Raw genomic sequence first — 23,429 nt, forward strand, 5'->3', positions numbered from 1 at the left:
TAACCTTACTGAGTGACGCATTCCAGTTGCACTTTATCGAAGTATTTTAGGTTACATTTTGTGAGTACCCTCTGATTTCTTTCAACATGCACTAGGTATAGGCGATGTTGTCAAAGATGGTCTCAGTAAGCCAAGGGTTTTTGCTAAGAGTGTGGCACTCAACCAGCACAAGTGAAAACGGTGTGGAAACACACATGGGACTGCTGCCTTTGCAAAACGGATCAACTTACAGCAGTGAAAAACAAGAAGAAATTCTAAAGGGGTTACCCACAAGATATACTGAGCTTCTGTCTTCAATATATATGTGTTACGCGATACCCACTCTAAAATCTTGCGTCTTATTAGGGCAAAACTCAAATATAGCACTAGGCCGGTGTTGATGCTTAAGCCAAAGCCACATGCCCAAGAGGCTTATTGTGTTTTTATGGCCTTTTGATCTTTGTCTGACAGTTTCTTTATTTGTCAAGGAGCAACAACTGTGTTAAGGATAACTAACCAAGGTGAGTGGTGAGCAGCATTCCTTTCTTATTTGACGGTAATATCCATTTTTAACACTGTAATTACAACATTTTAAATTCAAACATAGGTTGTTTTTTTTGGACGCTGGGCCAAAACATTCCATTTCTGGGTCGCCCATGATGATCTTTTACTACAAGCAATAAACACAATATTAAAAGTCATTCATTTACTTAGGGGCGTGTTTCTGAGTTGTATGACCTAGCTGTGCCCTAATATTGAATGTCGATTCTACACAAAATATGTCTGGGCATCCATTTTTATCAAGTAATTTCAATCAGTCTGTCATTCGGTTACCCTTTTTTTGGATTTGTATGCTTGTCTTGATTGGGCAGTCATTGAGACACTTTTGAATATAAATGAAAAGAATAAACATACTAGACAATGTTTTACGTTAATGATTCATATTATTATGTTTAACAATATCTCATGATTAAATGAGTTGGTTGTTGGATATTGACCCTGGCTAGATGTCCATCTTGTGGCGGCTCTCTTCGGATTAGTGTGTGAAAAGACGGGAGCTTAGGGGGTGAGGAGGTGCGGTCTTACTTGATACTTTGAAGGCTGCTGCTCGATATAGATGACAACTGGCCTCATAGTGCGACCGGCTTGTTTAAAATAACACAGATTGCCCATATGACAGTTTGATAAAACAAGTCAGTCAATTGAATTCATTCTTGAGAATGAAACACCTCTTAAATATCACACTCACAGATGGTTTGGTTTGCTGCCTATCACCGACGATCTGTCGGAATGATCTGTGTGTATATGACTTTTTTGTTGAGGGTCAATGGCATCTTTATAAACACCAGAGGGGCGTCAAATGGCAGAAATACAAACACACGTCTAATGTTACCAGCTTCTGTTATCAAAATGCTGTGGCGCCATAACATAGCACCTTAACACTCAGAATGATTATGTACTAAGGAGTCACACATGCTACTGTAAGGACCTTTTTACAATGCAAAACCTATAATATTTTAAGCCTGTTATGTATTTCCTTTTTTGTCTTTTTTTTCTTAGGTTGTAAAGAACTGCTGCAGACAGAGGATCGCAACTATAAACACTGACAAACGTATGGATATTTATTTGATTATTAGGATTTATATTTGGAACTCCTTGCTGGACCTGTCCAACCTTAAACTGAATTTTTTTATTTTTTTTTGTAATTTTATGCTATTTCCCCATAGTGATGCCTCGAGATACGAGTGACCCGACCTGACGTTTTTCAAGACACAAGTCGCCATTTGGTGTATTTTTAAATTTTTTTTGCTATGACTTGTGAGCAAAAACGTGAGATACGAGCGGTGTATGGTGTCAATGAACTCAACTTCACACACTTAACAAAGAGCAGCTGTTTGACAATTATTTTTCAAAAAAGAGGCTTTAGTTTGTTAATTACCACTCCCTATTAAAGTTGATTATCAAAACTAAACAAAAAGAGATATACACGTGTATTTAAAACAACCACATTGCGTCAACGGATATTTGAACACAAACGGTGGAGCAACACATGTAGACAGATGATAGAACAATCCTCACAGGCATATACAATGGGTAAGGAAAGTATTCATACCCCGTTAAAGTTTTCACTCTTTTTTTCTATTGCAGCCATTTGCTAAAATCATTTAAGTTTTTTCCCACATTAATGTACACACAGCACCCCATATTGACAGAAAAACAACGCAATTGTTGACATTTTTGCAGATTTATTAAAAAAGAAACACAGCCATAAGTATTCAGATCCTTTGCTGTGATATATATATATATATATATATATATATATATATATATATATATATATATATATATACATATATATTGAACTCGGTGCTGTCCATTTCTTCTGATCATCCTTAAAATGGTTCTACACCTTCATTGGAGTCCAGCTGTGTTTGATTATACTGATTGGACTTGATGAGGAAAGGCACACACCTGTCTATATAAGTAAGACCTTACAGCTCACAGTGCATGTCAGAGCAAATGAGAATTATGAGGTCAAAGGAACTGCCTGAAGAGCTCAGAGATAGAATTGTGGCAAGGCACAGATCTGGCCAAGGTTACAAAAAAAAAACTCTGTTGCTCTTAAGGTTCCTAAGAGCACAGTGGGCTCCATAATCCTGAAATGGAAGACGTTTGGGACAACCAGAACCCTTCCTAGAGCTGGCCGTCCGGCCAAACTGAGCAATCGGGGGAGGAGACCCTTTGTGAGAGATTTAAAGAAGAACCCAAAGAGGCTGTGGCTGAGCTCCAGAGATCCAGTCGGGAGATGGGAAAAACTTCTAAAAATTCAACCATGACTGCTGCCCTCCACCAGTCGGGGCTTTATGGCAGAGTGGCCCGATGGAAGCCTCTCCTCAGTGCAAGACACATGAAGGCCCGCATGGAGTTTGCTAAAAAAACACATGAAGGACTCCAAGATGGCGAGAAATAAGATTCTCTGGTCTGATGAGACCAAGATAGAAAGAGAGTTGGCCTTAATTCTAAGTGGCATGTGTGGAGAAAACCAGGCACTGTCCAATACAGTCCCAACAGTGAAGCATGGTGGTGGCAGCATCATGCTTTGGGTGTGTTTTTCAGCTGCAGGGACAGGGAGACTGGTTGCATTCGAAGAAAAGATGAATGCGGCCAAGTACAGGGACGGTACAGGGTATCCTGGACGAAAACCTTCTCCAGAGTGCTCAGGACCTTCAAAAAAGACAATGACCCTAAGCACACAGCTAAAATAACGAAGGAGTGGCTTCGGAACAACTCTGTGACTGTTTATGAATGGCCCAGCCAGAGCCCTGACCTAAACCCAATTGAGCATCTCTGGAAAGACCTGAAAATGGCTTCCCACCAACGTTCACCATCCAACCTGACAGAACTGGAGAGGATCTGCAAGGAGGAATGGCAGATGATCCCCAAATCCAGGTGTGAAAAACTTGTTGCATCATTCCCACAAAGACTCATGGCTGTATTAGCTCAAAAGGGTGCTTCTACTAAATACTGAGCAAAGGGTCTGAATACCTATGGCTGTGTGATATTTCAGTTTTTCTTTTTTAATAAATCTGCAAAAAATTCCGTTTTTTTTTGTGTCAATATGAGGGTGCTTTGTGTACATTAATGAGGGAAAAAAATGAACTTAAATGATTTTAACAAATGGCTGCAATATAACAAAGAGTGAAAAATGTAAGGGGGTCTGAAAACTTTCCGTACCCACTGCATTGTTTATCCTGTGCGAAAAACGATTAATTTTACTGCAGTGTACTGATGATCTGAGACCAGCTCCATGTACAGTATATCCAAATGCCTGTATTATATTGCCCCCTTGGTGGCCAAGGCACACACACCACAAGGAGCACCACAATTCTTTCATTTCAATGTGGAAAAATGATTTGAGTGTTTTGAGTTACCAGCGTGGTCACTGAACGAATTAAACTGGTAACTCAAGGCACCACTGTAGTCAGTACGAAACTGCAGAAAGTATCAGGTGTGTCTTGGGGGTCAGGTTTCTAATTCAACTGATGAATTTTTCTGGTATTACACTTTGAATACGTTTTACATAGTAAATAATTATACTTTATAAAAGAGTCAATATTACAATATAATATGTGTTACAAGAAATATTAGATTATTCGACATACTTTTACAGGCCTTTGTCACTGACTAAAGTACAGTTCTTTTCACCGTAGTTTTCTGGATACTGCTCGGTTGTCTTCACATGGATTAAATTAACTTCAAAAAAATTCTGTCCAACTCCTCGCTAACTTTTAAATTTCACCTTCCGCAACACTACGCTCTTGTCAGCGTACATCAGATTGTTTTTTTCCAACCCCTCGCAGTTTTTTTCCAACCCCTCCCTTTGTTTCGTATTGCTTCCGACTGCAAACGGCAGCACGTCCGCCATGAACTTTACACATGCCATGTGAGCTGTGCAGACGTTCTGTGTTATGGTAAAGATATTGACTGTCCCAATGGTGGTATCAGAAATAGTAACAATAATTACAGCCTCTGAGTGGCACCAAATGTTTTTTTTCCTAATGAGAAAAAAGTAGGTGAGGTGCAGCATTTTTTCTTTATTGAAACCCAGCGATTAATTGAGACATGGTGTCCATTAGAGCAGAGGTCACTGTTTGAGGAAATGGTGTTTTGTTTTACTCAATTAATTGATTGATTAATTTACTCAACTAATTGAAACGCATGCATACTCTATTCAACAGAAATGACTGTAAAATAATTGTATTTGCTTGTGTTCAGTGTATATTTCTGGATTCTAGATTTTTGTTGTTGTAATTTTATGAAAGGAACTATAACATTCAACTGCCCCAGGGTGGTTTAATGGTTTAAGTCATTGGTCATTAACAACTGCCACAGATAAAAAAAAAACAAAAAAAGTAAAAAAAAAAAAAAAAAAACTTCATGCTGTTGAGTAATGTCACTAAAGATTCTTACCACAAAATGGAAAGAATTCCATCCCTATTTCAACAACAACAAAAACTGAATAGAGAAACATCAAATATTTAACTGCCATTGTGGTGACAAAGTCAAACTACAACAGTTCACTCTTTTGGTGCTTAAGGTTATTATCACTAATCAAGCAAGCTACATTGCTGAGATCTTCTTCTTCTTCACAATTCAATGCAAAAGAATGTAGTATAATTTATTTAGCATACTTTACGGATACAGAAAAGTAATAATGCATCTCTGCAAACTGCAACCAATGATAATCAACATATTGTTCAGTGACTCCCTCTTTGACCATAACAATCAAAACTGGACATTGTTGTCTAATAGCCTCCATGACTTCACTTACCTTGTTTTTTAAGTATTGCATCTTCTTCAAAGAACTGCAGATGTATATGCAGTCATCATGCTTATCAAAATGAGGAGACAAAGGAAACATAACTAATTGGACTACTTTTACTACCACTACTAAAATTCTACTCCTAAACATGTGACGACCGAGACACAATTTGGATAACCTGAACCAAGAATAGGGAGCTTCGCAGACTGGACACTTTTCCTCTGGGGTCTGTGGTGCTGAAATACAGCTGGCATGTAATTAACCGAAGCCTTCGGTGAATTTATAAACAATTGGAAGAGTAACCACTTGGGCATTTGTGAATTGTGGACGCTATTTGCGTTAAGTCCCAATAAGACTGTATAGAAAGTCCAGACATATAGAATAACAACTTTTATTGCAACCTAATCGCAACACATGGGAATATTTGTACAGCCTTTTTGGTGTCGTCTTTCTTTCGGAGAGAAAGCACAACAGCATAATGTACCATAATGGGATCTTAAATTAGCCTCAACCAAGCTCTTGGCTGCTCTGTGCAAGAGATGTTTAAAAAAATGTCACTGCCAAATGTCTGTTTGATGCGATAGATGCGTTCATTTGTTGGTCAGAATGAAGAATACGACATGAACAATGGAAAGGCTGTAAGTACATAAAGATTGCGAGTAATACCAGAGAGTAATAACCTCTTTGCTTTTATACTTAAATACAATAGTATTTCAAATGATTCAAATGGTGAAACAAAATCATGCAGAAACAACAATATAGGATTATTAGAACACAAAGTCTGTTCACAGTCTGTTGTGTATTTTTTCTTTCCTCGACAGGAATTTGTAGTTTAGTTTTTCTTTCAGATGGCTTCTCTACCTCGTCATCACAATTGGGGCGATGATGAGGTAGGGAAGCCATCTGATACCATTCTTCCAAGACAAGTCATTGACCTAAACAGGAGAGCTGCTCCTCCTTGGTGGCCACAGATAACGGTATAAAAGTCCAACGCTCGGGCTCTTCCAAAGGTTTGGACTGATAGGCTGCCGACCAAGGTGAGTGTTCTATTATTCTTTTCCAATGAATTTTGACTTGACGAGGCAAAGATTTGCAACCACAAACTCGACTGAGGCTTGCAACTTTATCTTATTTTATTTTTTTATTACAGTACTTTACTATCTATAGTACACAACAGCTGCATCACTGTGCAAGATAAAGGTGCGTTAGCAATGATTGGTGACCTTTTTTTTTAAAAGTAACTCATCAGTAAATATCTGAGCCATTCATCCATTTGTATTTTTTTCTCAAAGAGGCACCATGAGCAAGGATCCAGAAATGGAGTGTTTTGGCCCGGCGTCCATTTACCTCCGGAAGCCAGAACGGGAGAGACTTGAGGCTCAAAACACTCCCTTTGACGCCAAAACCGCCTTCTTTGTGACTGAACCTACCGAGATGTATGTGAAGGGCAAAGTGGTGAAAAAGGAGGCAGGCAAAGCCACTGTGGACATCAAGGGTGGAAAGGTAAACCGATGGTTGCCTCAAATACAGTAAAATAATATATTAGTCATTGTACGCGCATATTTGTTCGTTTCATGCTTTATGTTTTCTCGTTTTGTGACAGAATATCTTGTGTCTCTTTGGCAGAGTCTCACTGTAAAGGAGGAGGACATCTTCCCCATGAATCCACCCAAGTTTGACAAAATTGAGGACATGGCCATGATGACCCACCTCAGTGAGCCCGCTGTGCTGTATAACCTCAAAGAGCGCTATGCAGCGTGGATGATCTACGTGAGTCGGAACGATTTGACACTCCCAGTCGCTGGAGGATGTGTTTCGGTAATAAAGCCGTCTCTTTCAACAGACCTACTCCGGGCTGTTCTGCGTCACTGTGAACCCCTACAAGTGGCTCCCAGTGTACGACACAGTTGTCGTAGCAGGATACAGAGGCAAAAAGAGGATTGAGGCTCCACCACACATCTTCTCCATCTCTGACAACGCCTATCAGTTCATGCTCCAGGGTATCTTTTAGCATCATTTAGTATCATTTATCTACACTTGTACCTTCTAATCTATTTTGAGTTAACATTGTATCGTTAAAGATCACAAGGGCTTTTTCAACACTTTAGATTGGTTAATATTTTGTAAAAAAAAAAATAGCAGACCCATTTGGGGACTGACCAATAGTATATATATTTAACTGACAACATTGGGGATATATAAGGTTTCCGCCCAACAGCAACTATATGTATAGTAACAGAAGCGTCTCCTCAAAGGGACTTGACTGTAGTACAACAAAATAAAATGTAACATTACTGTTAATGAAAAATGAACTGACCTGCGTAACTTCATTCTCTCAACAGATCGGGAGAACCAGTCAATTCTGATTACGTAAGTGGCTTTTTTTTTTTTTTTTAAAGCTTATTTTGATATACACTACTGATACACTATATGGACTGGAGTATTCTACAACATTGTGGAGTGTGTTGTGGGAATATTTGTCCCTTCCGGTGTGGTTCATCCCGCTGGAGTTTGATTGGGATGAGGTCAGTCCTCTCGGGTTTTTCCACATCACACGAATCCAGTCATGTTTTTATGGGCCTTGCTTTGTTCAGTCACGCTGAAACAGAAAAGAGCCTACACCACACTCTTCCCACAAAGTTGCAGCCGCCATCTTGGACAACAATGGAGAGATAAATACGCTGATTTCATGGCAGTCCAATGCAAATGTAATGCAAACAACAAGATTTCTTGTATGAGAAAAATCATGAACAATGATAACTTTTATTTAGAAAGAACAACTTGATTCAATAATAAAACAAAATCATCAGTGAGCTTAAAGACTAAACTTTACCGATTGTGTTAAAACTATAGCATTACACTGACAAAATCATTGTGTAACTTAGCTATGCAAACTAGAAATACATTGTTTAAAGAAACCCATCCTTTAGAATGTATGAACTTCTGCATCAATCTTATCCTGACATGAATTGTGCCACAGCTTTGATGATAGAACCCATTGGCATTGAGCAAATGGTGATGGCCGACTGAAATAAACGTCTTGAATAAGGGTGAAGACAAATGTGCATAAATGGTAAAGACATAGGCAACAAAAAAATAATATCTATTTTGCTGTCTGCTATTGGGTGAATGCAAAATGGCTGCCACATCCTGGAATTCAGATCACAGATCCCTCTGGTGTATTGCAACAACACAATGAGGCTCTCTCAGTGGCATTAATGCTAAAGACAGCTTGAGTGACAAAAAAGGACCATTTATCAAAAAGAAATAAATGAAGTATCATTATTTTCGACATGTTTTCAGAATATACAAGTTACATTTTGCATTTTTAGGCTTTTTCTCCATTTGTTTAATATGCATTTTCCATGACAACTAACACAACAGCATCGTAGTGTCTTCAGAGTTCTTTTATTTATGTATTTATTTATTTATTTTATGACACATAACAGTAAATACATTTTGGCATTAAAAGTTTGCAAAATATTACTTTGAATTTTTTTTTTAATTCTTAGAAACAATGATTACCTTTTGAATGATAACAACTGCCGATAATTTAAATACTCATAAGTAAAATTAATTAATTTTCAAAATGAAATCCAGTGGGGTATGTCTTTACCGTTATTGATCAAATTATATGAAAATTACCAATTGATTTGACTTGCATCTATTCATATTTCTTAAATTTCTCCTAATACAGCGGAGAATCCGGTGCAGGAAAGACTGTGAACACCAAACGTGTCATCCAGTACTTTGCGACAATCGGAGTGTCTGGAGGAAAGAAGGCTGAGCAATCTGCTAGCAAAATGCAGGTAATACAATATATGCCGTATCACATCAGAACACAACATGCTTGGTCAGTAAAATATATATAGTAAAAGTTGGTTTATTTCAAGGGCTCGCTGGAGGATCAAATCATTGCAGCGAATCCCCTGCTGGAGGCTTATGGTAATGCCAAAACTGTGAGGAATGACAACTCATCCCGTTTTGTAAGTTTTTCTCTGCTAAATCATTGCTCTTGACAATAGTGACTGTTTTGAAAAGATTTAGTGGTCCTCTTCCTAAAGTCTGCCGGGATTCTTTTTTCTGTAGGGTAAATTCATCAGAATCCATTTTGCAACAACTGGAAAGTTGGCTTCTGCAGATATTGAAACATGTAAGTTTCCTTTCATCAGCCATCCAAAATGTTTGATTACTGGATTGAACTGTTTTGCACTGACTTGATTCTGGCCTCGTTTACACAGACCTGCTGGAGAAGTCTCGGGTGACCTTCCAGCTTTCTGCTGAGAGAAGTTACCACATCTTCTATCAACTCGCAACAGGCCATAAACCCGAGTTGTTAGGTTTGTGGCACTTGGAGCGTAGCTCTTTGAACATACTTTGCTTTTGGATTCCAAATATGTACTCTTACTAACTCTAAATTTCAAATATTTTTCAGAGGCGCTGCTCATCACCACCAACCCTTATGACTATCCCTTGATCAGTCAGGGTGAAATTACTGTCAAGAGCATCAATGATGTTGAGGAGTTCATTGCTACTGATGTGAGTACTGTATAAATATTGCCAAATCGTGACATCTAAATTGTGAATTGATAATCTCAATTTGATAACCAATTAATCGTTTAGAGACCTTGTTTAACTTAAAATTGTCCAACTCTTCAGAATTTCAGCCTTCACAACTGTAAATATTATCAGATTTCTGTAGTCCTCAATGAAAGCAGACGGATTATCTGTGTGTTTAAGACACTTGTGAACATCGGCTTTGGAAAACAATGATCACTATTTTTGCCGATTTACGGACCAAACAAGCAACGGAATCATAATACATTTGTGTTTGTGCATTCTTTGCACTGTCAATTTGGAAAAATGTCCTGTTTTTGACTAAAAGGATGGAAATTAGAACATTATTTTAAAAAATCCGATTCATCGATTAATTGAAAAAATAAGTTTAGTTTCAGCCCTACTCCATTTTGTGGGATTCTAAGACACCGTAACTGCATTTTGGCATCGGGAGACACCACGTGTTTTTGTCGTTTGTGTTGCAGACTGCCATTGATATCCTGGGCTTTACTGCAGAAGAGAAAGTAAGCATTTTCAAGCTAACTGGAGCTGTGATGCATCATGGCAATATGAAGTTCAAGCAAAAACAGCGAGAAGAGCAAGCTGAGCCTGATGGCACTGAGGGTAATGCGATGGTGCCTCTTTTTCATTTGATTGGCCAATGTTATCTCAACATACAGTACCAGTCAAGAGTTTAGACACATTTTCTTGCGTGTGTTGTCTCTTTATCAAAGCAAGGACCCAAACAGATTAAGAGTAATATTGGAAACATGAGGTATCTGAAGTCAAATGTTAAAATGTGATTCCTTGCCAGGGCTTTATACAGTTTTTAATCGGTCACTTCCACATATTATTATTAAAGAAAGAACCAATGAATTCAATAAAGGAGCCATTTTCTAAATCATCTCCAGATGATGATATTAAAATATAGTTTGGGCCCCCCAAAAAAGAGCAGCATGTCCACCATGATTGCGACGTGTGCTGAAGGCTGTGTCCAAACATTTGGCTGCTACTCTATGTTAAGACATTTTATCCATTCCTGTTATGTTCTCCAGTTACATTGTGTATGAAGGATGTTGATGGCATTACAAGGGATATTATTCAGAGCAGATGGGTCTTTGCATAGTCTGCAGCCCTGTGGCACGCACCCAAATATTACCAGCAGAACCCTGGCACATGATATGATAATCTTTTGTGCTCTCTGTTTCCGTCAGTGGCCGATAAAATCGCCTACCTCATTGGCCTCAACTCAGCTGATATGCTCAAGGCTTTGTGTTACCCAAGAGTCAAGGTTGGCAATGAGATGGTGGTTAAAGGTCAAACTGTGACTCAGGTAATTTTGAGATGTGTTCTACTCATTCAAGAAACAATTCCAAATGGCTTTTATAATGACATTTCTTGACTTCTAGGTTCACAATGCTGTTATGGCTCTCAGCAAATCAGTCTATGAGAAAATGTTCTTGTGGATGGTGGTCAGAATCAATGAGATGCTCGATACTAAGCAGCCCCGAAACTTTTTCATTGGTGTACTGGATATTGCTGGATTTGAAATTTTTGATGTAAGTTAACACCACATACTGTAGCTTATGCTACTGTTTACTCAACAAGCAGCAAAAACATTGTATTTCATCTCTAAAGTTCAACAGTTTGGAGCAGCTCTGCATCAACTTCACCAATGAAAAACTGCAACAGTTCTTCAATCACCACATGTTTGTCCTGGAACAAGAGGAGTACAAGAAAGAAGGAATTGAATGGGAGTTCATTGACTTTGGCATGGACTTGGCTGCCTGTATTGAGCTAATTGAGAAGGTATGGAGATTTGGTTTCCTAAAAGACAAAATAACTCATCTCGATCATGGATGAGAACTAAACATTTTATTTGGTGTCATCAACAGCCAATGGGCATCTTCTCCATCCTTGAAGAGGAGTGCATGTTCCCCAAGGCTTCAGACATAACCTTCAAGAACAAACTGTATGACCAGCATCTTGGTAAAAGTGCCCCTTTCCAGAAGCCAAAGCCAACCAAAGGCAAGGCTGAGGCCCACTTCTCCTTGGTGCACTACGCTGGTACTGTTGACTACAATGTCAATGGCTGGCTGGACAAGAACAAGGACCCCCTGAATGACTCAGTTATTCAGCTCTACCAAAAGTCTTCATTGAAGCTGTTGGCCTTGTTGTATTTATCTCATTCATCTGGAGATGGTACGGATTTCTCATACTATAATATAAAAGTTACATGCTTGTGTTGAAATGTGGTCAGGTGAAAGGTTATAATGGCAGATGTGCAATGAGATCATAGAAGAGGTGATCAGCTTTCAGAAATAAATCAGAATGAAAGCAAGTTTTAAATCCTTTACAGATGCAAAAGGTGGAAAGAAAGGTGGCAAAAAGAAGGGAGCTTCATTTCAGACGGTGTCAGCTCTCTTTAGGGTAAGCTTAATTAAAAAAAACAAAAAAACATCTTGCTGTCTCATGAAATTATTCTCTAAAAACATTTCATCCAAATATTGTTAATATACTACAATATAAATGCTTTTCCCCATATCAGGAAAATTTAGGAAAACTGATGACCAACTTGAGGAGCACTCACCCTCATTTTGTGCGCTGCTTGATTCCAAATGAGACAAAAACTCCAGGTGGGTCTCAAGTTTTGCCATCACTCGACGCAAACACATTAGCACTGATTTTTCCTGAGGGCTTCATGTCGAAGACGTGTTTACTGTTTCAGGTCTGATGGAGAACCACCTGGTCATCCACCAGCTGCGCTGTAACGGCGTGCTGGAGGGCATCAGGATCTGCAGGAAAGGTTTCCCCAGCAGAATCCTTTATGGGGATTTCAAGCAGAGGTACTGTAACTTGTCAATATACCAAATATGCCCTAGTAGTACATATCTAAGAACTGTATTCACATCACCTATATAGATAGATCATTTGAATAAGGTGGGTAAAGAGGACAGCAATGTATCCCATCCTACAACTTTGGGATTTTCACATAATGAGTTTTAAGTTTGATCAAACCTCGCTCAAAAATGTCCTGTTTTCCCATTTAAAAACATGTTAATGGTTTTTGTTGGATCATTCTGAGAGGTGTTTTCTATAATTTGTTACTTTATTTATCAAGCTACAACTAAAATGTTAACTCAATTAGCAGTATTATAATTATTGTTATTCTTATTTACTTTTATTGTATTTTTACCAGATCTCATTAATTTGTGAAGTTGTAACTTTTAGTACAGTGACTGAGTTTTCCGACATTTTGGACGGATTGGCTGTGTTTTTTAAAAGATTCTCTTAATTTGGGTGCATTCTTTCAGATACAAAGTATTGAATGCTAGCGTCATCCCAGAGGGACACTTCATTGACAACAAAAAGGCCTCAGAGAAACTTCTGGGATCCATCAATGTGGATCACTCACAGTACAAGTTTGGCCATACCAAGGTGAGCTATGTTTGCTTTGTTGATCTTTCTGGTATAATCAAGTCTTTTTCTAGCTTGAGACCACTTAGATCACTTTTGAACCATGCCCCCTTTAACAGGTGTTCTTCAAGGCTGGACTACTGGGTGCACTGGAGGAGATGAGAGATGAGAAACTGGTTGAACTGGTGACCATGACTCAGGCACTATGCAGAGGTTACGTCATGAGAAGAGAATTTGCTAAGATGATGGAGAGGAGGTACTTTATAGTTTGATGCCGCCTACTTAAAGGAATGTTCTGAAGTTTGGATGGGCTCAGAGGCTGATAGTTTTGCCTCTTAGCGATTTAAGCGATCGCAAATTTTCAGACAATGATGTAACATGTAAATACATTTCCAGTTTAAGACAAATTTCCAGGAATTCACACATAATGCTAACCTTACGCTCTTTTTTTTTAATGACAGGGAATCTATTTACTCCATTCAGTACAACATCCGCTCATTCATGAATGTCAAACACTGGCCATGGATGAAGCTCTACTTCAAGATTAAGCCTCTGCTCAAGAGTGCAGAAACTGAAAAGGAGATGGCCCAAATGAAAGAAGACTTTGAAAAAACCAAGGAGGAGCTCTCAAAGACGTTGGCCAAGAAGAAGGAACTGGAGGAGAAGATGGTTTCTCTCCTGCAGGAGAAGAACGACTTGCAGCTCCAGATTCAGTCTGTATGTGAAATAGGTAGTGATGTGTTTAAATATGACTACTACCAAGTATGTTTAAATTGTATTTCATTGCAATTGCAGGACAGTGAAACCCTTGCTGATGCAGAGGAAAGATGCGAGGGTCTTATCAAGGCCAAAATCCAGCTTGAGACAAAAGTCAAAGAGGCTTCTGAGAGGCTGGAGGATGAGGAGGAGGTGAACGCTGAGCTGACTGCAAAGAAGAGGAAGCTGGAAGATGAGTGCTCTGAGTTGAAGAAAGACATCGATGACTTGGAACTTACCCTGGCTAAAGTTGAGAAGGAGAAGCATGCCACTGAGAACAAGGTTAGTGTTTCGTTCATCTTAACTGGAGTCTCCCTTCTGTGCAAATAACTAAAACCCAGTAAACAATGCTGATATAGGTTAAAAACCTGGTTGAGGAGATGGCTTCTCAAGATGAGACCATTGCCAAGTTGTCCAAAGAGAAGAAAGCCTTCCAAGAGTCCCATCAGCAGACCCTGGATGACCTGCAGGCAGAGGAAGACAAAGTCAACACTCTGACCAAGGCCAACTCCAAGCTGGAACAGCAAGTGGATGATGTGAGACGTGAACAACAAAATGTTTCCATATATATATATATATATATATATATGTGCATTTTAAATAGGTGTATGTTTCAAGTTATCATGTAGAGAAGGTCTTTAAGCTCTTTTAATACGTAAAATGTGAACTCGCTAGCTTGAAGGATCCCTGGAGCAAGAAAAGAAGCTCCGTATGGATCTTGAGCGATCCAAGAGGAAGCTGGAAGGAGATCTGAAGCTGGCCCATGAGACCATCATGGATCTGGAAAATGACAAGCAGCAGTCCGATGAGAAAATCAAGAAGTACGTTAGAATCAATGTTGAATTGACTTCAACCTTCATATTTCATAAAGTGTATGGTATAATTAAAAAAAAAATGGTTTTACTAAGGAGGGACTTTGAGATGAGCCAACTTCTTAGCAAGATCGAGGATGAACAATCAGTCGGGATTCAGCTTCACAAAAAAATAAAAGAATTGCAGGTAAAGTCAAATGTTGCACACTACATACAATATTTGGTACAGTTTTGGCTTCATTGGAAATGCTTTGGTGCCTTTCAATTTAATTATTGTTGTCATTCAAAACCATGTATAAAATCCAATTACAGGCCCGTATTGAGGAGCTGGAGGAGGAGATTGAAGCTGAGCGGGCTGCTCGCGCCAAGGTTGAGAAGCAGAGGTCTGACCTCGCTAGGGAACTTGAGGAGATCAGCGAGCGACTCGAAGAGGCTGGCGGGGCCACATCGGTCCAGATCGAGATGAACAAGAAGCGCGAGAACGAGTTCCTGAAGCTGCGTCGTGACCTGGAAGAGTCCACCCTGCAGCACGAGGCCACTGCTGCAGCTCTCCGCAAGAAGCAGGCTGACAGCGTGGCTGAACTCGGGGAGCAGATCGATAACCTTCAGCGTGTCAAACAGAAGCTGGAGAAGGAGAAGAGTGAATACAAGATGGAGATCGATGACCTCAGCAGCAACATGGAGGCGATTGCAAAATCTAAAGTATAGTTTTCAAATATCTAAGTGCAAAACTAAACTATTGTATTTAACAAAAATAACCAATCATTGCTTAGTCATTATTTCCAGTGTAGTTATATCCCTGCTGCTTTATTTGTTTTTGTAGGGAAACTTGGAGAAAATGTGTCGTTCACTGGAAGATCAATTAAGTGAATTCAAGTGCAAGCATGAAGAGCACATTCGTCAATTTAATGACATCAATGTTCAAAGAGCAAGACTGACGACTGAAAATGGTGAGTCAAAATAGAGCAGAACAGAATAGAATAGAATAATTCAGCGGCTCTCTGTTTAGCAGCATATCATAATAAAAAGTACAATCACACATTTCACTGGCATTGGGTGGAAACTTTGTCCCTCCAAAACCATCACTTTGCTGAGCCACAAAAAAAGCGAGCCATTTTCAGCACTTTATATTGGTCTATAATTTGTAAACGTAGCATACCCACACCACGCAGGGACTGGCATATAGAATCGGTTTGCGAAAGAATATAAACTAGACCAAATTTAGACATTGCAGGTTTCGGCCCTACGCCGGCATTATATAAAAATACGCAACAACCAGAAGTATAATATCAAAAGTGGTCCAACTTTTTTTTTCTTTCAGGGGACATTGGTCGTCAGTTGGAGGAAAAGGAATCTCTTGTTTCCCAGCTTACAAGGGGCAAGCAGGCCTATATTCATCAAATAGAAGAACTTAAAAGGGCCCTTGAGGAAGAAACAAAGGTACATTGTCGTGCTGTTGTCTTGAGCAGGTTGTAAAGTGTAGTGCATTCCTTGGTCATGACAATCCGGTTTACTTTGTTAAAAAAGTCCAGGAACGCTCTGGCCCACGCTGTCCAGTCCTCCCGTCATGACTGTGACCTGCTCCGAGAGCAGTATGAGGAGGAAATGGAGGCCAAAGCTGAGCTGCAGCGAGCTATGTCAAAGGCCAACAGTGAGGTGGCTCAGTGGAGAACCAAATACGAGACGGACGCTATTCAGCGCACTGAGGAGCTCGAGGAGGCAAAGTAAGCTATGGCGGCTTGCCTTAATATAACAGTTTAAAAGTACTTTTGATGGATTGCAAAAAGAGTGTGGGCACGGTGAATGAGTGTTTGGCTAATCATACTCGCAGTTTGGAGGTTTGGTGTTCGATTCCGGGCTCTCTCGTTCCTCTATGGAGTTTGCATGTCCTCCTGATGCATGTGTGGGTCCTCTACGTGTACACCAATGTGACCCCACATTCTCAAAACATGCATTGTAGGTTTATTGAAGACTCTATTTGCCCACTTTTGCCATTCCCTTTATCACTTTTCAACTTCAAAACAATAGGGAGGGGGAAAAAAAACTTTTTCTTTAGTGTATGGTATTTTAAGCAGTTGTGTTGATGGATGTAATTTGTTATGCATGCCCTGGGTCATGTTCTCAGTGGTTCCCCCGCATAGAGGTTTTACCATCCTCAATAAACCAACTGATGTGCCTTTGCAGGAAAAAGCTTGCCCAACGTCTCCAGGATGCGGAGGAGTCCATCGAGGCAGTGAACTCAAAGTGTGCCTCGCTGGAAAAGACCAAACAGAGGCTGCTGGGTGAAGTGGAAGATCTGATGATTGACGTGGAGAGAGCTAATGCTGTTGCCGCCGCCCTTGACAAGAAACAGAGGAACTTTGATAAGGTCGGCTTATATTTCGTAGCAAACGTACGGCAGTTTTTTGTTTTGTTTACCATGATGGAAGACGATCCTTTGATTTTGATGCCTTTAGGTTCTTGCTGAGTGGAAGCAGAAATACGAGGAGAGCCAGGCCGAACTGGAGGGAGCTTTGAAGGAGGCCCGCTCACTCAGTACTGAGATGTTCAAACTGAAGAACTCCTATGAAGAATCTCTGGACCACCTGGAGACCCTGAAGAGGGAGAACAAGAACCTGCAACGTAAGATGATTTTTTTTTTCTTTTTTTTTTTCGTGATTTTGTGCTCTTTTCCTACAGGAGGAATATTAAAAAAGAAATCTATAGTGTATAACACTGCTATTGCATTTGACAAACTACATAGGCAATGAATATGTTAAAATACTGCTCTTTCTTTTCCCAACAGAGGAAATTACTGATTTGACTGAGCAGATTGGCGAGTCATCCAAGACAATCCACGAGCTGGAAAAAGCCAAGAAGCTTGCTGAGAGTGAAAGAGCCGAGATCCAAACAGCTCTTGAGGAAGCAGAGGTACTCAAAATGACGCAAGCTTGAGCAAAATCATAAATCTTCACTGCCTTGAACAATTTCTTAAACCATCACAGGCCACACTGGAGCACGAGGAATCGAAGATCATTCGTATTCAGCTGGAGCTCACCCAAGTCAAGAGCGAGATCGACAGAAAGCTTGCAGAGAAGGATGAGGAGATGGAGCAGATCAAGAGGAACAGTCAGCGTGTGATCGAAGCCATGCAAACCACTTTGGATGCTGAGATCAGGAGCAGGAATGATGCCCTGAGAATCAAGAAGAAGATGGAGGGAGACCTGAATGAGATGGAGATTCAGCTGAGCCATGCCAACCGCCAGGCAGCTGAGGCCCAGAAACAGCTGAGGAACGTCCAGGGACAACTCAAGGTGAAAGATAAAATACACATAGAGGCTGAAATGCTATTGGACAAAAAAAAATACAAAATCTAACATCTAAATACATGTAGTATAAGCAGTCTAGCCAAGAGAAATGCTAGGAAATGAAAAGAATACATTTAGAAAATGTCACGAAACAATTACAGTATTGGATTTTACGTCGTAAAAGTAGGTCAGTGCGTCTGATGGTGTTTAGGCCAGCAGGAAAGCTCTTGCTGATATACATTGACATTGTATAATGGATTTACTAAATGTAAACAGTTCCTGTATACAGGAAGAAAAATTTGAGGAAAAAGCTCAATGTGTAAGGACTTGGTTCAGGGACTGGAAGGTCTTTTGTAGGTTAAAGACTGCTGACTGCTGATTTAAAATAATATGTTTCTGAGGGAGGCCTGTCTTTTTCCCAATCATTGCCAAGTTACTCCTAGAAGACACTCATGAAAGTACAGTACTGTATATGGAAATGCTTTCTTGAATCCAGGATGCTCAGCTGCACCTGGATGAGGCTCTAAGGGCTCACGCAGACATGAAGGAGCAGGTCACCATGGTGGAGCGCAGGAACAACCTGATGCTGGCCGAGATCGAGGAGCTGCGAGCCGCTCTGGAGCAGACGGAGAGAAGCCGCAAAGTGGCTGAACAGGAGCTGGTCGATGCCAGCGAGCGTGTGACACTGCTGCACTCTCAGGTACCAAGTACAGTATCATGTGTACTGTTGACCTAGATACGTTTTCAAACGTTCACAGGTCTGAAAATCTTTGCTTTTCTTCATTCAGAATACAAATCTCATAAACACGAAACGGAAGATGGAAGCGGACCTTGCTCAAATTCAAGGTGAAGTGGAGGACTCTATCCAGGAAGCAAGGAATGCTGAAGAAAAGGCCAAGAAGGCCATCACTGATGTAAGAACCTGTTGACTGTTTTATTCTACACCTAAGCCCAATCATATTCATACATGGACAATTTTTGTGTGTGTAGATAATTTTTCATTGGTGAATGTCTTGACAAAAGAAAGGCTGTAAAACAAAATTACAATTTTCATCAGTTTTTATATTTTGACAAAGGGTCAATGTCCATAACCCCTTTCAATACGGTTACTGTTCATGCACTGTTGTAAATATGCAATCGACTGCAATGTTCTAGATTGCAGTATGCTAGAAGTTACCAGTATGTTTTAAAATTGTGCAGAAGGTTGTTTTCTCAAAGTTGTCCAATAAGCTGTTGTATCAATAATTGTCAAAGTATAAAAACCAAGGGAAGCGACATTTTTTTTAAATTCATATTTCTATTGCAACTCCCTGACTTGCAATTATTTGCCACTTTTGTGATCCAAAAGCTGACCATTTAACCCCCCAAAAAGCACTTAACACAAAATGTGTTCATCAGATGTACAGTGCTCAAACTAATCTAAAAGTTACAATTGAAATAAATAATATGTGCAATGCCTAAATAGCCTTAAACATAGAGTAAAGTTGAATAAATGGTTAATCGAGTTTATGTTCTCACCCAATACCACATATTTGTAAATATCCTCAATTCAAGTGTTGGTGCTCGTTTGCATATTACTCTTCTTTAAACTACTCCGTGTGTAGGCTGCCATGATGGCAGAGGAGCTGAAGAAGGAGCAAGACACCAGCTCTCACTTGGAGAGGATGAAGAAGAACCTGGAAGTGACAGTCAAAGACCTGCAGCACCGCCTGGATGAGGCTGAGACTCTGGCTCTGAAGGGGGGCAAGAAGCAGCTTCAAAAACTGGAAGCTCGGGTAGGTTGTGTAGTGTTGATATATATATTTTTGGGCTTTTAAATGCCTAACATCATAATATGCATATGAGGCATACATACAGAGTCCCCCCGATATATCCAGTTCAACTAGATCACGTGTTTTGGTGGAATGTATCTGCTTGTCGAGCTTGGAATCACTGCTATATCGTGGAAATGTTTTTACAGTGTACAGTACTTACTTACTGTAATGCCATTGCAAGTGGGAAATGAGGGTCACAATCGCCACTTTTCAGTTTTCTTTTTTTTTTTTAATGAACTCTGATGTAGTTTGGAATATGGACCCCCTTAAAACTGGACCTCCCCTATAGAAGATGGGACCCTACCAAAATGTGAATGTAATGTAGTTACAATAATGGTTAGGTTAAGGGTTAGTCATTGTTAGGGTTACCGTCAGTGATATTATGGGAAGTGTGACACCAACAAATGATGTCTTTTATTATTCATCACAAAACCCAGACACATGGAAATGCAGATTTGAAAGTTTTGTCATAGGTTAATGCAGCATGACACCTTCTTGTGACTAGCTCCAAGCCAGCCCTTAGATTATTCAGAAGCTCCAAAATAGCTTTGCTTAATAGACGATAGTTGTGATAATGTTTGTTTTTGGGCATTTTTGGAAAGGTTGAAATGAGAAGAACATTTCTCCCGGCCACCTTACACTTCACTTGTGTTACGCTGGCACCGCTTGCACCTGCCTTTTCAGATGTTCTATTTAAAGAAAGCAAATCAGCCCAGCGTAATTCGGTTTGAAAAATCACATTGAATGCGCTAAATTCATCTTAATTCTATCTCACTTCATTTGCATTCTGTATATATACGCCACCCACAATGCGCAGACACAGGCTTACTAGATCAGCTTCCATATTTGTTTGCACGCGCAATCAAGTTTGCACTCGTTTTTACACGCGCAAACATTGAATAAATCATTCCCATTAACACAATAAGCACACTCACACAGGAGCTGCACATATCTAATGCATTGCAGTACATTTTTAAAATGTGTTTCAACAGTGTGTAATGTCTTACACACTGTAAGACATATAGGGTATAGCTATGTAAAATAAAAACGTTATATGGTCTCTCTATATCAAAGATCAGGTTTTAGCAAAGGGTGAACTAACGTCTTGCCAAATTCTGGTCTTCTTGTGTTGAAGGTGAGGGAACTGGAATCAGAGGTGGAGGCTGAGCAGAAAAGAGGCGCTGAAGCTGTGAAGGGTGTCCGCAAGTATGAACGGCGAGTGAAAGAGCTCACTTATCAGGTAAATGATATGCTGGGCAACAGGCTGGATGTAGAACATGTTTTACACCTCTAGAGGGCACAAAACACCTGCATGTCACAAGCGCCTGTAAACCATAACCAGAAATATATACAGTATAAACAACCACAAGGATGCTGATTATTGTAAATGTTAGACATCCATAAAGCAAATGCACACTGTAAGAACGCTTAGGTGACCTGACACAATGCTGGATGTACGTACAACTCTTCAGCTGTGTATACATTCCGAATGTTTGGCTCTACATTCTTCTGTCAGTGGCCTAGGTGTCATACTTCCGTCCGCAAACCTTCTCTTGCAAGCCTGCAGGGGTTTGAAATTTGCCTCAAATATATTACCTTGTGTGCCACCTTCAGACTGAAGAGGACAAGAAGAATATTGCAAGACTTCAGGATCTGGTGGACAAGCTGCAGCTGAAAGTGAAGGCCTACAAGAGGCAGTGTGAGGACTCTGTAAGTGCTGGAGCTCAAATGTTAAACCGGGGGTGGGCAAATTTCGGTTCTCAAGGGCCACATTTGATTTTTAGAACAGACAGATTGGACAGGTCATTTGTAAGTGAGGTAGAAAAAGAAAAGCACATCCGTCTCACAGTTCTGAGGTCGTGGACTCTGGCCTACAATTTGGAGTTTGCATGTTCTCCTTTTCTTGCCTAGGTTTTCTCCTGCTTCCTCCCGCATTCCCAAAACATACACGGTCGTTTCACTGAAGACTTTGATTGGTTGGAATATCGATTCTCATTTTCAAATTGTATTATTTATAATCAATTAAATCATAATTAATTAACCAAATATATAAAAAAACACGTTTAATCTATATTTATTGTTTTATTTTATTAATATTTTGTATTTAAAAAAACATAATTAACCAATTCTTCAAGGACATTTATGTAAAAGATAAATGTATATGTCAAATTTTTATTTTACAAATATTTTTTTATTTTACTATTTGCAATATATCAGCCAATTCAATCGCAGGGCACTTAGAAACAAACAACCATTTGCACTCACATTCACACCTACGGGCAATTTAGAGTCTTCATGTGTGTTTTTGGGATGTGGGAGGAAACCGGAGTGCCCGGGGAAAACCCACAAAGGCACGGGGAGAACATGCAAACTCCACACAGGCGGGGCCGGGATTTGAACCCCGGTCCTCAGAACTGTGAGGCAGACGCTCTAACCAGTCGACCACCGTGCCGCCTCATGTGTGAACAGTGAAATCAAAACAAACCACACAAACAAAATCAATCTACGCGTCTTCAAAAAGGAGTAGGAAGAAGTAAAAACTTAAATGGATACAATAGATGCACTTGAATGACCCATCTGGATGGACTCTTGATAATGTAAATGCTCGGTGGGCCCATGCTTTGTCCACCCCCGTGTTAGATACTTGACAGTGTGTGTGTATGTGTCTCATGTACTCTTAACATCGCCGTATACTTGTGAACTTCCAGGAGGAGCAGGCCAACTCTCACCTGACCAGGTACAGGAAGGTTCAACACGAGATGGAGGAGGCTCAGGAACGAGCCGACATTGCCGAGTCGCAGGTCAACAAGCTGAGGGTCAAGAGTCGCGACTTTGCCAGGGTATGTTGGTTTTAGTTCATAGCGCTGAACGAAGCCTGCAGTACGCTGTTGATACATCATCATCATCATCTTCATGATATGACTTGAACGTCTGTCTTTTGTGTTGCTTCAAAGGGAAAGGATGCTGAAGAATGAACGTCAATCACGATAAGAAACTGCAAGAAATCATAAAATATGATTTTTTTTTTGTCAGAAGTGTGTAACTAAATAAATTTGCCAGCAATTGGATGACCTTTGTTTTGTTTGTTTTGTTTGTTGGAGACACAACTTGCAATATTTGAATTCATTCTCCTAAATACGAAATATGAATATAAACCTCCAGATCAATGAGGTGTTTCTGGTATTTTGCTAACCTTATTTACCCGCCTAGGTTAGACAAAGTGTAAGATGACATTCCTCGGGTGACCAACTCAACATTCAAATCATTCTAAATAATAATTTCTAGGTGTAGCGTCCGATCGAGCCGTCTGTCCATTTAACTATATACATCAAACTGGTAAGGTTACAGGGCGATTTATACTGTGTCAAAGTGTCAGCTGTATGCAACAAGCCTCCAAAATAACCTAGCCCTCAAGTGTTGGCTGTTATCACGGGAAAGATGTCCAGGTTAAAGCAACTGCAAATCTTGCACGTGGTGTTAATGT

At 39.9% G+C, this 23,429-nt stretch overlaps 1 protein-coding gene across 1 annotated transcript; it reads left to right on the forward strand.

The window, feature by feature from the left end:
• The first annotated feature begins 6,229 nt into the window (after positions 1-6,229).
• LOC133484024 (myosin heavy chain, fast skeletal muscle-like) lies at positions 6,230-23,013 on the forward strand. Its single transcript, XM_061786072.1, has 41 exons — positions 6,230-6,339; positions 6,453-6,502; positions 6,595-6,805; positions 6,929-7,072; positions 7,146-7,302; positions 7,645-7,672; positions 9,000-9,111; positions 9,196-9,288; positions 9,392-9,455; positions 9,544-9,642; positions 9,738-9,841; positions 10,345-10,483; positions 11,074-11,192; positions 11,269-11,418; positions 11,498-11,668; positions 11,755-12,061; positions 12,219-12,289; positions 12,408-12,495; positions 12,588-12,705; positions 13,174-13,297; positions 13,396-13,532; positions 13,738-13,993; positions 14,072-14,314; positions 14,392-14,568; positions 14,708-14,853; positions 14,941-15,031; positions 15,157-15,546; positions 15,668-15,794; positions 16,166-16,284; positions 16,372-16,568; positions 17,029-17,212; positions 17,301-17,466; positions 17,630-17,754; positions 17,829-18,137; positions 18,628-18,831; positions 18,920-19,045; positions 19,736-19,906; positions 21,081-21,185; positions 21,560-21,655; positions 22,654-22,785; positions 22,900-23,013. The coding sequence occupies exons 3-41, from the start codon at positions 6,602-6,604 to the stop codon at positions 22,918-22,920; spliced, it is 5,814 nt and encodes a 1,937-aa protein (XP_061642056.1). The 5' UTR covers positions 6,230-6,339; positions 6,453-6,502; positions 6,595-6,601; the 3' UTR covers positions 22,921-23,013.
• The last annotated feature ends 416 nt before the right edge of the window (positions 23,014-23,429 follow it).

Source organism: Phyllopteryx taeniolatus, chromosome 9, assembly GCF_024500385.1.
Source record: "Phyllopteryx taeniolatus isolate TA_2022b chromosome 9, UOR_Ptae_1.2, whole genome shotgun sequence".
Lineage (NCBI taxonomy): Eukaryota > Metazoa > Chordata > Actinopteri > Syngnathiformes > Syngnathidae > Phyllopteryx > Phyllopteryx taeniolatus.